At 30.7% G+C, this 14,184-nt stretch overlaps 1 protein-coding gene across 1 annotated transcript; it reads left to right on the top strand.

Annotated features, from left to right (window-relative positions):
- The first annotated feature begins 4,650 nt into the window (after positions 1-4,650).
- On the top strand, positions 4,651-12,882 carry brk (transcriptional repressor brinker). Its single transcript, XM_072526915.1, has 2 exons — positions 4,651-5,428; positions 9,876-12,882. Exons 1-2 carry the CDS (start codon positions 4,772-4,774, stop codon positions 10,521-10,523), a joined length of 1,305 nt encoding a protein of 434 aa, XP_072383016.1. The 5' UTR covers positions 4,651-4,771; the 3' UTR covers positions 10,524-12,882.
- The last annotated feature ends 1,302 nt before the right edge of the window (positions 12,883-14,184 follow it).

Raw genomic sequence — 14,184 nt, 5'->3', positions numbered from 1 at the left:
GAAATACTACAGTTACTAGGTTACAAATGATTACATATCATCCATTCTATCTGTGTCGCTGTTTGGAATTCAGGAAAACGGCCATCTGATTGGTGTACCTCAATTTATATCCCGCTACACAAAAAAGGAACTACTACCAGATGTGAAAACTATCGCACACTGTCACTAATAACACATGCTAGTAAAATCTTGGTGCATATCATCAAAAACAGATTAAAAACCTATTTACATTACCAAATACCTCAAGAACAAGCGGGGTTTGTAAAGGATAAAGGTAATCAGGAACAAATCCTGAACCTTAGTCAATTGATTCAACTTATTGAAAAGTAACGATAAGACTACCAAAGAGAATTGAAATACTATTATAAAATAATACCTCAATCAACTATAAGAGCTATTCGTCTATACTTCGCTTAGCTCAGTCTCTTAAGTGTGAATCCGTCTTGTCTTAAACTACGAATTATACTATTAAAATTTAACTGGTAACAAATAAAATAATTATTTAACTAATCATATTTATTCAACATAAAACAAAGCAAAAACGACCCTGCCTGAAGCTAATGTACACAAATTTAAATGATACTTATCGCATCGATGTGCTGCTTGCTTCTAATTATATGTTGCCTCCAGATTATGTGGGTAGGTCCTGTTGCCGCCTCCAAAGCATGTGGGTAGGTCTTACAGACAGCTGCAGTTGTTCCATAAATATATTATTCAATAAAACATTTCATAGAATTTCAGAAATTATTCAATAAATCCAATAAACTAAAATATAACAACAGCATTAACGAGACATTAAAGGGGTTAACTTCTTTGCCAATTATTTTACCAAAATCACAATTAAACAAATAGCAGATGGCAAGGATAAAATGAAATAGAATTATTAAAATTAGTTAAGTTTTGTAAGATTCCTACATGCATAAAATTGAAAACGTGGGTTTCGAAGAAGTGAGGTTATGAATATTGAAAATGCTGTCATAATTATAGAATATAGATTACAATGAAAGTACTCACTCCAAGAGATTTCTGCAGACCATAAAATGGACCTTATTCCATATTACCTTGTACCAAATTTCTTGATATTTTGCTGCGTTAATTGTGCCTTTCACCACTTCATATCTTCCTAGACCCGCTGATGACATGCAGCCCCAAATCATAATTCCTTTGGGAAACTTCACAGTTCTTTTGATGCAATCTTATGAAATGCTTCATTTGGCTTCTGATGCAAACATCAAATTTCGATTCGTCACTGAATATGACTCTGGTCCAGTCATCAACGGTCCATGAAAACTTTAAGCAACTGCTTCAATTGGGCAAGATCGAAGATTTCATGGACCGTTGATAACTGGTCCAGAGTCATATTCAGTGACGAATCGAAATTTGATGTTTGCGTGGGAGACTTTCGAAAACAGGTTATCATAAATCAAAATGAAGCATTCCATAAAGATTGTCTAAAAAGAACTGTGAAGTTTCCCAAAGGAATTATGATTTGGGGGTGCGTGTCATCAGTTGGTCTAGGAAGATATGAGGTGGTGGAAGGCACAATTAATGCAGCAATTAAAGAATCAAGAAATTTTGAAAAATAGTCCTGTAACAAGTGCCCACGGTCAGACAGAAACAGTCAGACATTAATTTTATTTAGACATTGTAGTAAATTATAGAATAGTTTCGACCCTGACTTGTGTAAATCCTTAGTACGAACAATGCCAGACAGATTTGCCGCGGTTGCAAAGGCGCGAGACGATGTATAACCTCATATTAAAGTAGTAGTTTCTTGAACTGTCCGAACATTTAGTTCTCACGATGTTATGCAACATTTTCGTTTATTTTGCTGCCAACTCTGCAATTCAAGGTTTATAGAGACCGAACCATTTCAATATTTTGTTATTAATGATAGAGTTTAATCTATTGTTGATCTCGTTCATTTGTTTAATGATCAAAGTTGTGAAGAATGAAAGTTTTCAATAAATTTTCGTTTGTCCGAAAATTTAGCTGTTAGGGCTCGTATTTACACACATTATCTTTTTCTTCTTCATGTGCCATCTCGTCTAAGAAGGTTGGCAACCATCATGGCAATTCGCACTTTCGATACCGCTGCTCTAAAGAGGTCAGCAGAAGTGCAGTTAAACCAAGCTCTTAAATTGTTTAACCAGGAGATGCGTCTTCTTCCGCGACTCCTTCTACCCTGTATTCTTCCTTACATTTTTAATTACAAGTTATAACGCTCGCCCCTCATGGCATGTCCCAGATATTGCAATTTTCTGACTTTAATTGTATTTAAAACCTCTTTATCTTTTCCCATTCTTCTTAACATCTCGACATTCTTGACTCTATCCACCCAACTTATTCTTAATATTCATCTGTAGGCCCATAACTCGAAGGCTTCTAATCTGTCCGAAACGTCTTTCTGTAATGTCCAAGCCTCCAACCCATAAAATAATACGGAGAACACGTATCATCTCTCTCGGTCCCAGTGGGAAATAGGAGTAGAGGCAGACCACGACTGAGATGGAGGGACGGTGTGGACGAGGACGCAAGGAAAATCGGCGCGGCAAATTGGCAACGGTTGGCGATGAACAGAAACGACTGGCGAAATAGACTGGGGAAGGTCAAGGCTCAACTTTTGTAGCACCACTGATGATGATGACACGTAGCATCTCAGAAGTTTTATCTTTAAAGAAATTGAAATGTCCCTGCTGCAGAGTACTTTTTTCAGTTTGTTGAAAGAATTCCTTGCCTTTCCTATTCTTGCCTTAATCTCTTCTGTGTACTCATTATTTTCGTTAATTATTGTACCCAGATATTTATATTTTTCAACTTTTTTAATTTGTTCTCCATGTATTGTTATGTTTTCTTGACGCTGTTGGGCTTTTGTAATTACCATAAATTGTGTCTTTTTTGTGTTTAGGGAGAGTCCGTTTTCTTTACTGACTTATACCACTCCGTCAACCATTTGTTGTAAATCCTCAAGACATTCCGCTAATAAAATAGTGTCGTCGGCAAACCTTATATTATTGCATGGTTGGCCATTTACTTTTATTCCCATAGTTAGTTCTTCTAGTGCTTCCTGGATTATTTCCTCTGAATACAAATTGAACAAAGTAGGAGACAGGATACAGCCCTGCCTGATATCCCTCTCAATGTATTTCATTTGAAAATACGTTGTTCTCCTTTACCACAGCGATCTGATTAGGATAGATAGCTCTAATGATCCTGATGTCTCTCATATCTAAGTTTTTCTTTTCAAGTAATTCCATAAGACGGTTATGTCTGACCTTATCGAAGGCTTTGTTGTAATCCAAGAACTGGATATATATATATATATATATATATATATATATATATATATATATATATATATATATATATATATATATATATATTATACTGGCTGATTAACATCCATGCACCTTTGCACATGTACATTCACAGCGAACATGGCTTCCCTCGTTCCCAGTGCATTTCTAAATCCAAATTGTGTGTCACTTATGTCCTGCTCAAGTTTGTTGTGTATTCTCCGGTGTATAATTTTTAAAAATATTTTGAGCGTATGACTCATTAAACTTATTATCCGGTGGTCTTGGCATTCTTTTGCATTTGGTTCTTTTGGTAGTGTTGTGAATGTTGACATCAGCCAATCTCTGGGAATGATTCATTATCTACATTGTTTATTTATTAATATTATTAAAGCATTGTATATTTATAATGTACGCAAAAAGTACATAGGTACATTTAGAAAAAAAGATCAAAATCCATCTAAGTACCTATCAGAAGAGAACCGGAGATACAGAAGAGCGTAAAGTTAAAGATAAGATAAGACATGTCTATGAAGGGTATTAATATTGTTATGAACCAAGATATAGAAAAATGTAATTAGCGAAGCCGAATAGGCATAGGGATGAATTGTGTTCTTCTTTGAGATGAAATAGTTAATATTTTGTAGTAATAAAATAAATTTCAATACTCTTTTGTTTTATTTTTGGGTAGGTACCTATTTAGTCAAACCGTCAAGTTTTTTTTAAACACCCTGTACATTATTACATAATTGACTTTGTTTAAAAACAATAATACAAACATTATTGTGTACATTTAAGTCCTCATGTAATACCTTAATCTAATTGAAAAATGTAATGTGGGTTGAAATAATATCCCACAAACAATGGTAAAGCAATAAAAACATCCTCTACTATCTATTCTGTTAATGAATGAAAAGAAAGGGAATCAGAGACGCGTTGTCTGGCCTAGCAGGCTTGGCGACAGAATGTCTGGTGTGACCGCACGCCTTGTTGTCATGTCAACGCATTCCAAAGAATAACATTGCAGATTACTTTTTTATTTCTCCAATTTTACATTATTTATCTATATTAAAGTAATAATAACGAATTTTTTTATAATCTGAGCATTTAATATTACTTCAATATGTAATAAATTAAAAGTAGGCAAGAGATATTTATACTTGGCAACTATGTTAGGAAACTTGTTTCATAAACGGATGTCGAAGCCTCCGTGTCAATGAATCGAGCTACGAAATGCGCGTTAGATGGTGTTAACACTCTGTTAAATTCACGCGTATTGGGGATAAATGCATCCATTTGTCTGAGCTTATTTCATGAAATTCACCTCAAATCCCTCTCGATGGCGTGAGTGTTTAGTTCGGTCAACAGAGTGGGGGGTTTTCTCTGAATCGTGACGAAAAATGGTTGCTACATAGCTCGCAGATATCGTTCTCAGTGCTATTTTATTGTTTTTTTCCGTAATTATTTTGTTTTGAATGTGTACAATTAGTGACAAGAAGTGCATAATGGCCCACGGATTGAATTCAGTGATAAAAAGAGGTGTAACAACTACAAACTGTAGAAGCGAAGGTAAAGGCATTGGATCACGTAGGATATTCGCTCCTCATTTTAAATTGCAAGTGTTAGATTCATATAGAAATGATGCAGATTGCAAGGGAAATCAAAGAGCTACCGCTAGAAAATACGGTATTCACCGAAGACAAATCCAGAAGTGGTTGCAAGTGGAAAATACCCTTCGTAATAGTGTGAGTAAAGAAAAATCAGATTGTGCGACAGAGACAAAAGCATGCGAGTTTGAATTGACCTTGAACGGCAACAGACAGCGGGACGACGAAGTGTTCAGCAGCGGAGTCGAAGCTCGGGTTCCGGCGCTAACGCAAAGCCCTTTGGCGCCCCCATACGCCCCGCCGCGTCCCCTCCCCCTCGACTTCACTACACACAGTCGAGGCTCTGGTCGCACCAGCCCGAATGTCGCCAGGCCAGATTCGCCCCTCTCTCCTCTGGACCCCGCAGCACCCATAGACCTCTCGTTTAAAAGACCTACTTCGATGACCAACGCACCTGTGCTCTGCCCCGTCGCTCCCCTCACCCCTTCGTTAGCACCGACCAATGCTCAAGAAACTGGCCAAAGTGTAAGTCATTCATTTGATCATTTAGCGTGATATAATTATGCTATTAAAAGTTTTAATTATACACAGAGGACATTCAAATGTCATAATATACTTAGAAACGACAAATAATCTTTTGTAGTGTATCTTTCGCACACAAAGGAAATAGAAATATAGTAATATCAAAGAATATAGACGCTTATAGAAGAATCATTCACTGTTATTTTTGAAAGTGAACAAAAAGTGGGATATAGATAAGGAAAAGTGGGACGAGTGGAACGCACGTGTTGCACGTGGTACCACTAAGGAGCGGTCATGTCAGCTGTGGCTCTACCATTGCTTCTAAAATATGAAAGAGTGGGGCAATAAATGCAACTTTAGATATTTTTATATGTAGATGCCGCGTGGTCGTAGAATAGGATTAAATTTTTGCGTTTTATAAAATTTTTTAAAGAAAATAATATTATTTTACCTTTTAATAATTTAATCTTTTTAGAAAAATTATTATGATTCAAAGTTTTAATTGAAATATGTACAAATCTTAAGTATAAATCAGTTTAAGACTATTTTGTAATAATTTCACCAATATTCATTCATTGTGAAAATTATGTTTTAGATACTACTAGTTGTTATTTTAAAACAAGATTAAATAGTACCCATACAGCGTAAAAACTTTCACATATAGGTACTATTCATTAAAATGTACTGTTAAAGTTTATTTTGTTATTTCAAAAATAAATCAGGAATGCTTTTTGTTGTTATTGAAAAATTATGGATGAAATGGAAGTTTGGAAGTTTTGGCGAAATGAAAAATTTCATAATTTAGTAAAAAGTTTCATTGAATACTTTTTTTTTTAAATTGAAATTTTTTAAAAATGTTTCGTTAATTTCTGGGCAGAAAAACAGTATAATAAAAAGTTATGTGACGGTTTTTCGTTGTGTTGGAACAAACCAATTTTTAATTCAAAGTTATACAATTAAAAAAATAAATACTTTGAATATTGTAAACATCATACATTTTTAAGTTTTAAAATTAAAAATTTAAATTGACAATAAAGATTTTATTGTGGAAAAACAAAAAAAAAGACAACAAAAAAAAAGTTTGTAAATCAATGACATCGAAATTTGTTTCGGCGTAGATGCAAAGTTACCCGTTCGCACTCCTTTCCCACTTCCCCCTAACTACATATTTCATTATGAAATTTTCATGATAGTTTTAAGCCGACGGCCACGGCACCACGCTGTGAGTTTATGCAGCCACCCTCTTAAACCGTAACCAAATCGCCCATTTGAACTGCGCTTCTATACGCGTCTATATTCTTTGGTAATATAATAGAAATAATATCACATTTTAGATTTGTTTATCTTTTTTAACAATGAGGTTTTTACCCTAGCTATTTAAATTTTATGGTGGGTTCATTGGCGTTCAAACTTTAAATTTAATTTTTATAAAAAAAATACTAACATAAAATTTGATGCGTATTTTTAATGAAATTAAATAAAGTTTAAGTATCTTTAAAGAAAATAATAATTTATATTGTCTGATACCATACCTATATTGGTATTTGTTGCATAATTCATTTTTATTTTTTAAACTTTTGTTTCTATTTCTCTCGCAAGTACATTTACGCTGACGTCAGAAAATGTATCTCATTGGACCTTGCTACCTTCATCGTAAGTCATATCTAATAATAGTTTCTATTGTAATATTGACGCAAATGCAATTTTTACCTATGACATTCTTTTGGCTTCGCGAACAAAAGAAAAAAAGTTATCCATGTCTATGGTTCTTTTACACAAAGACTTCCATTCCTGTTTGCTTTGCCAACTATAGTAACAAGAAGATAACTTTTTCTAGAATTCAAAAATATTTGACGCCTTTGAAACATTCTTCCATTAAAAATGGTTGGATTATATACTTAGTACAGTTATTATTTTTACACGTCCATAAACGTAATCTAAATTTTTCGATCAAGGGTCACTACTTTATGTTTTAATCTTGTTGTTGATATGAATTAGTCCTCTTCCATTATTGTTCCTAGTTTGTTGTGTAATTGCTTTATTGTATTCCACTGACCCCCATGATTGACTTGACTTTCTTTTGACTGTAATCTATTGTAGATATGAATCAAGTAGATATGATATGCCAACTTTAGTCACTAGAAGATAACTGGTTCTAGAATAAAGAAATATTTGAAGCCTTCGAAACAGCTGTTGTTATTTTTACATGTCTATAAATATCAGCAATAGTTTTTGATCTTAAGAAAGGCCACCAAATCATGCTTTATCTTGTTGATATACATTACCTAGTCCTCTTCTATTATTTTTTCTAGTTAATTGAGTTTATTGGATTCCACCATTACTGTTAAAGGTCTTTCTTTTGACTCTAATGTAGAAAAGTCCAGTTGATTATTGTTTTTATCATCTAAGCCTCAATATAGAGTTTTATATATTTTAACTGTTGTTTCCTTGTTTTTATTATTCAAACATATTGCATGTAATAATTTATACTTTTTATATTCCTATTAGGCATAAATATACAAATTATAACACTCATGGATACTTAATACTTACATGCATTATTTTATTGAAGGAAAACTTCTAGAAAAATCTACTCTTGAGGTAGGAAAACATTTTAGCTTGGCATCAGCAAGTTGCATAAAGTTGGTACAACTAATGAAATAATTTGTATTAAATCCAGATTTAACCATATGGCTCACACTCCCTCTAAGGGGAAAATTCACTCATCCCAGATACCTATGGTATCAAAAGGATTGAGCTCTGGTGGGGCTCTTTCCGTGTTATCGAGCCCTAGGTGACTTGGTATGCTGGAGTATCTCCCATATTAAATTATTATTACATTTATTATTACATTATTATTATTATTATTATTACATAAATTATTGATAATATAGGTACAAGAAATAGTTCAATTTATATTTTATTGTTATTTTAAATAAATTGAAGCGGATAAATAAAAAAGGCAATTTAGTAAAAAATGAAAATAAGAAATCACATTATTAATCACAAAAATATAATTAATTTAGATATATTTTGAGATTCAAGGAACTTGAATATTTTTCATATGAGATGTTTTTCAGGCCTGTCAATAAACGTTTTTACTTTTGCTGGCACTCCCCAAATGCAATATTAATTTTCTGTCATATTGGCATTCAATTTGGTATAAAAATAGTCTTCCTACACGTTGCTAGAATAACTATAGGACTATAGCAAGAGTCTGTTATTTCTTGGATCTATGGTATACAAGGAAAGTAGCAGGGTCAGTGCTATCCTTCAATCACCTATTAATGTTTGTGGTTTTACCCCAGGTACTCATGTTATCAAATTGAATCACGGTGGAGCTTTTGGAAATTTAAAAAAATAACTTGGTTTGCCTGCTCCAGGTACCACAACCGGGGCTTATCTTCAGGGCTTATTTAATTTTTTAATTTTCTAAATAGAATTTTCTATAACATCCAGGATCATGAATAATTTTCATTCATTTAGAATTTAATTGTTATATAATATAATATATATATATATATATATATATACATGTATATATATATATATATATATATATATATATATATATTTTGAGAATAGTTTATTGTTTTTATTTCTTATTGCCATAAACAAATAATTTTGTACCATTGTAACTGTTTAAAAATTCTCTTAATTCATTTCTCCTGATGAAGCTAACAAACAATTAGCGAAATATAGAGACATAAAGAAAAAAAGGAGTTTTATTTACAAATATACAACAGACTGCAAACCTGCTAATTCACTTTTAATCTTCACAAGTTCTTACATATTTTGTATTTTATATAACTGGTAAATTTGTCACAGAACTGTTAAAATATATTTCTTGTTGTATTAAGAACAAAAATTGAATATGGCTTACAACTTATTTTTAAAATTATTTATCAAATAAATTAATTATTTAAATTAAAAGTAATTATTCAAGTATACGAATGTAATTTTTCTTCATATTAAAACCTCATTAATAATCAAACAAGTTAGATATTGAAAAACATAAAATATTATTGACAGTGAAGAATAAATTTTAAAAATTTAGAAATTTTACACAACCAGTAAATATTTATGATGAAGAAAAAATCAACTATAACTGTATAACTGTAAATAAATATTATGTACCTATCTAAGATAATATAGTGATATGTTTCTTATGAATATTTTTAAAGTGTTTCAGATACCAAAAGTACAAAGATATATGTATTTGAATCTAAAAAGAATTAGTGTAATATACAGGAAATATTATGTAGCTCAGATCTAGACTTTATATGTATTGACTCAAAATGTGATATTATTTATGCTTATTAGTCTATAAAAAATTAAAGCCCGTATCATAAATATTTTTTCATAATTTTAGTAAGATGAATAAATACTATTCTTTAATTATTTTACTATATAATACAAATGAAATAACGATGTATATTTATTTTTGCAGATATTTTTGCCACTACCAGAACCTGTCATACCTCAGCAGCCCCATTCTGACATTTGGGACTTATCAACGAAAGGCATTAAACGTAAGAGTCCTAGTCCCGAACCTGTAGTATCTCCAAAACCTGTAAAATTATTTAAACCCTACCTAGATGACATCAAAACTACTGAAGAAATTAAAGAAGAACCTGCGTATTGTATCAAAACTACTGAAGAAATTAAAGAAGAACCTCAGTATTGTTCTGCTGCCTTGTCACCGTGTGAACCTTTATATTGCAGTAATGTATGTGATATCAAATCAGAATATAGCAGCTCATACACTTTACATGAATTGCAACCCAACACTGGTCTTAATTATTACTACTACCCATCTTACCCATCCAGTACTGAGTATGAATGCAACGGATACTGCTGTGAAGATATCAGCTATGGGCAAAATGTGGCTCCATTAAAACACAGACAGAGTTATAGTTTAGATTTCAAATTGAGTGCCATAGATTGTTACTATCAAGACTCTATTTGTAAGGGAAATCAGAGAGCAGTTGCTACTAAATATAATATTCATCGGAGGCAGATACAAAAGTGGTTGAAGCAGGCTGAAGAACTGAGGCTCAGAAATGAATCTTTAAAACAGATACATGCTGTAAGGTAGATTATTGTTAACTTGTTTAGTGAGAGTATCCAAAATAGATGGTCGACTCTAGAAGATCATATACGTTTGTTTTATAAACATTGGTTACAGTATAAATATATTTAACGTACTATTACCATCTAGAATGCACATTTTCAACATTTTTTTTGTATCTTATTTATTATATATAGCAATTAAACCTTTTATATTATTATACAACTTTTGAAGATAACAAAAAAAATTTTTCTGTTTTTTTCACTCTTCATGAATTTTAAATATGGCGCCAAAAATATTTCCTCCAAAAATTACTGCTCCATGACGGACAGTTAATCTCTGGAACGGCAAATCTGAAACATAAAATTCAAGAAGGGTTTTAAAAAAGAAGTGTCCTTACGTGATACAGAAAAATTGAAAGTTCTTAAAAAAAAACAAAATGGCGGGTATTTGAAAAAATTGTTCCAAAATTGACCATTTTTTAGCCATAAAAATTTTATTATTTGTTTTGCTCAAATTGTGGTAAACTGTCGTACAGAAAACCATAACAAACAAAATGCATAAATGATTTTGAGAAAAACTACGTTTTTAAAACTGGCTGTCAGTTAATCTCCGGATTTAGCTGGTCGATTTTAATAAACCTTGATGCATTTTGTTTGTTTTCGTTTTCTCTATGATATTTATGCACAATCTAATAAAAAAAATAATAAAATTTTTTCAAAAATCCGCCATTTTGTTTTTTTTAAGAATTTATAATTTTTCTGCTAAATTATCACGTAAGGGCACTTAATTTTTAAAACCCCCCTCGAATTAATAACCTGCATAAAGCAGTAATTTTTGAATGAAAAATTTTGGCGCCATCTTTAAAATACAGGAACAAAAAGAAAAAGAAATTTGTAATCTTTAAAACTCGTATATACAATAATATAAAAAAAAGTTTGATTGCCATATAGATAAGATAAAAAAAAGTTGAAAATGGCTCATTTTTTAGCACTCTAGACGATAATAGTACCTTAAATACATTTTTGGGAATATTTATCAGTATTATCAAAATTATAGATCAATTGGCAGAATATATTTACCATATTTAACCTTGCTATTTTAGTTTAATCATATGAAAACTCAAAAGTGATTTAACAAAATACTTTTCCATTAATCTGACACAATAGTTATGTAACAAAATAATTATTTGTTAAATTCTGTGATTTTTTAGGTGTTGACATTATATTTTGGCAAACTCTGTATAAATCCAAGCCAAGAGTCTATTAGTTGTTAAGAAAATGACATATCCGATTTGTTTATTTGCCTTATACAAATGTGGGTGCTAATTTAAGAATTATTGCTCAGCATATGACAATGTGCCTTGTTAGATTGTAGGAAAACATGTGCCAAAAATTGAACGGGAGGCAGCTATTGGTATACCTGAAATTATGCAATATGTTCTAGTATTCTGTTTTTGAAATTCTTCTCTTTGTCTTCCTTACATTTGCCATTTTACATTTGGAGTGTGAACTGCCAAATATCTAATTTACTTATTTATTATTTATTATTAGTTCTGTATATTTTTTCTATAATAATAGAATCAACTAAACTAGTTAGTTCTCATATATCAAATTGGATGTCTCTTAGCAGAAAAAGAAAAGTTTTCTTTGAGAATGTCACCCGTTAAAATAGCTTTTCAAAAGAGCAAGGTGAACTTTATTAAGATTACAAAAGAATCTAAGTTTTGCTGGACAAAACTTGGGAAAACAAGTAGTGTTTTCGTTTGAAAATTGAATTAATCTAATTTAAAACATAATGTTCATTTTGCCGCTTTTAAGCTATAAGCTATTTACTTAAAAATAGTGATTAAATAATTTGTTTTTAATAAAAATTAATGATAAATATTTATAAATGCGTATTTCAACTTTATACCAGTATACACTGAATAACGCATTCATTTTTCTAGCATTCTGGTTGTTGATCAATCAGTCAAAAGTTATAAAGGTATTGAATCATGAACCAATTTTTGACATGGAAAAAAATTTTCAGAAATTTGATGAGATATTTGAGAAAAATGAAACAAGTCAGGGTTTAAATGATAATTATGTTAAAAAAAATGATTTTAATTTGTTACATAGACGGGCAAAATATCTATATAGTTGGGTATAAGATCAGCTTGTGAAGTATAAAAAGACAAATGAATATTAAAACTAATTGTTTTTCTGTTAAGAATCCCTTTATAATTTAAATCTCCATATGATGTTTGCAATCGATTGATGTGATTTGTAGGTATATAATCTTATCTAAACTATGTAAATATTGATTTTATTATTATGTATTAATAAATATATTGTGACCTTACACCAATAGGTTGTGAAATATCTTGATAAAGTTGTTTTTTATCTTATTGTATATTTTTCAGCTTGGCTGATCCTATGAAACTTTTTATAGATATTGTATTATTTTATATGAGATATTTTATAAATGATATTAATAAAAATGTACATATTTATACAATTGTTTTATTTCGGAGCTACTTGTCTACTTATTAGACCAGGGTGGATCAGTAAAAAACCAGAACTACATTTGGATGTGAGTGACTTGATTTTTGCAGTAAAAGTCAAGTCCAATAAGTCTGAAATATTTTAAAAAATACTAAAAACATCGTTTCTTTCTACTTTCCTTGCATATAACTTTTAAAACTATTCATTTTGGACCAAAGTCGTACTGAAATAAAATAGCGATAATTGAATTTTCTATAAGATACATATGGTTAAAAATGTTTTAATTTATTACTCTTGTAGCAAAATAGTAATAAAGAAAAAAAGGGGGGACAACCCTTTTCTTATTCATGTTTTTCAATCACTTAGATTGCACTTAGGATCTTCGCAATTCGCTTAGAAAATCTTTATAAAACATTCCATTAAAATTAATTTTTCTCGCATAATAATTTTGCAATCTAATTTTTTTTTAATTGAAATTCTTTAAAATCTTACATAATAAAAACTAGACCATATAGAACTTTTTAAAATTTTTTACATATAAAAAAGCACTCAAAATACCTAATGAACTTTATAGAATTGAAATCGAATTATTTAGACGATCTCAGGAATGTTATAAAATTATAAACAATTTTTTGACCTATAAACAAATAGAATATCTCGGTAACTATTAGATTAAATTAAATTCAGAAAACGGTGCTGGGAAAGACTCAAGACGCTTTTTTTTAAAGAAAGAAGTTGAATTACGAGTAGTGGTTCCCGAGATACAATCGGTCAAAGTTGACCGGCATTTGCGACGAAGTTGTAAACACTAGGATGCTAATCTTTGAACAATTAACTTTTTCTTTCGGATCTCTTTCTCGGTAAAAATTTTCATTTCTTTAGAATATTCATAACATATATTATAATAATAAAAACGATTGGTATGGCGCGTGAAAAATATCATAAAAACTATGTTGAAGAAAATTGAGTTTCAAAATCGGTATACTTAATAACGTATTATAATAAATAAATTAATTTATTTGTAACAAAATAAAACTACATATTTTTTCCTATGTTGTAGACTTTTTTTTATAAAAACTTACCAAACGTGTACCTTTTAACGCTCTAAATACAAATATTCTCATTTGAAAGCTGTGTAATTATTTAAACAATATTTGTTTAAACAAACTAATTTTTTTTTAATAAATTTTTTATGATACATT

The sequence above is a fragment of the Diabrotica undecimpunctata genome, chromosome 3, assembly GCF_040954645.1.
Source record: "Diabrotica undecimpunctata isolate CICGRU chromosome 3, icDiaUnde3, whole genome shotgun sequence".
Lineage (NCBI taxonomy): Eukaryota > Metazoa > Arthropoda > Insecta > Coleoptera > Chrysomelidae > Diabrotica > Diabrotica undecimpunctata.
This window is presented reverse-complemented; position numbering and strand designations above follow the sequence as displayed.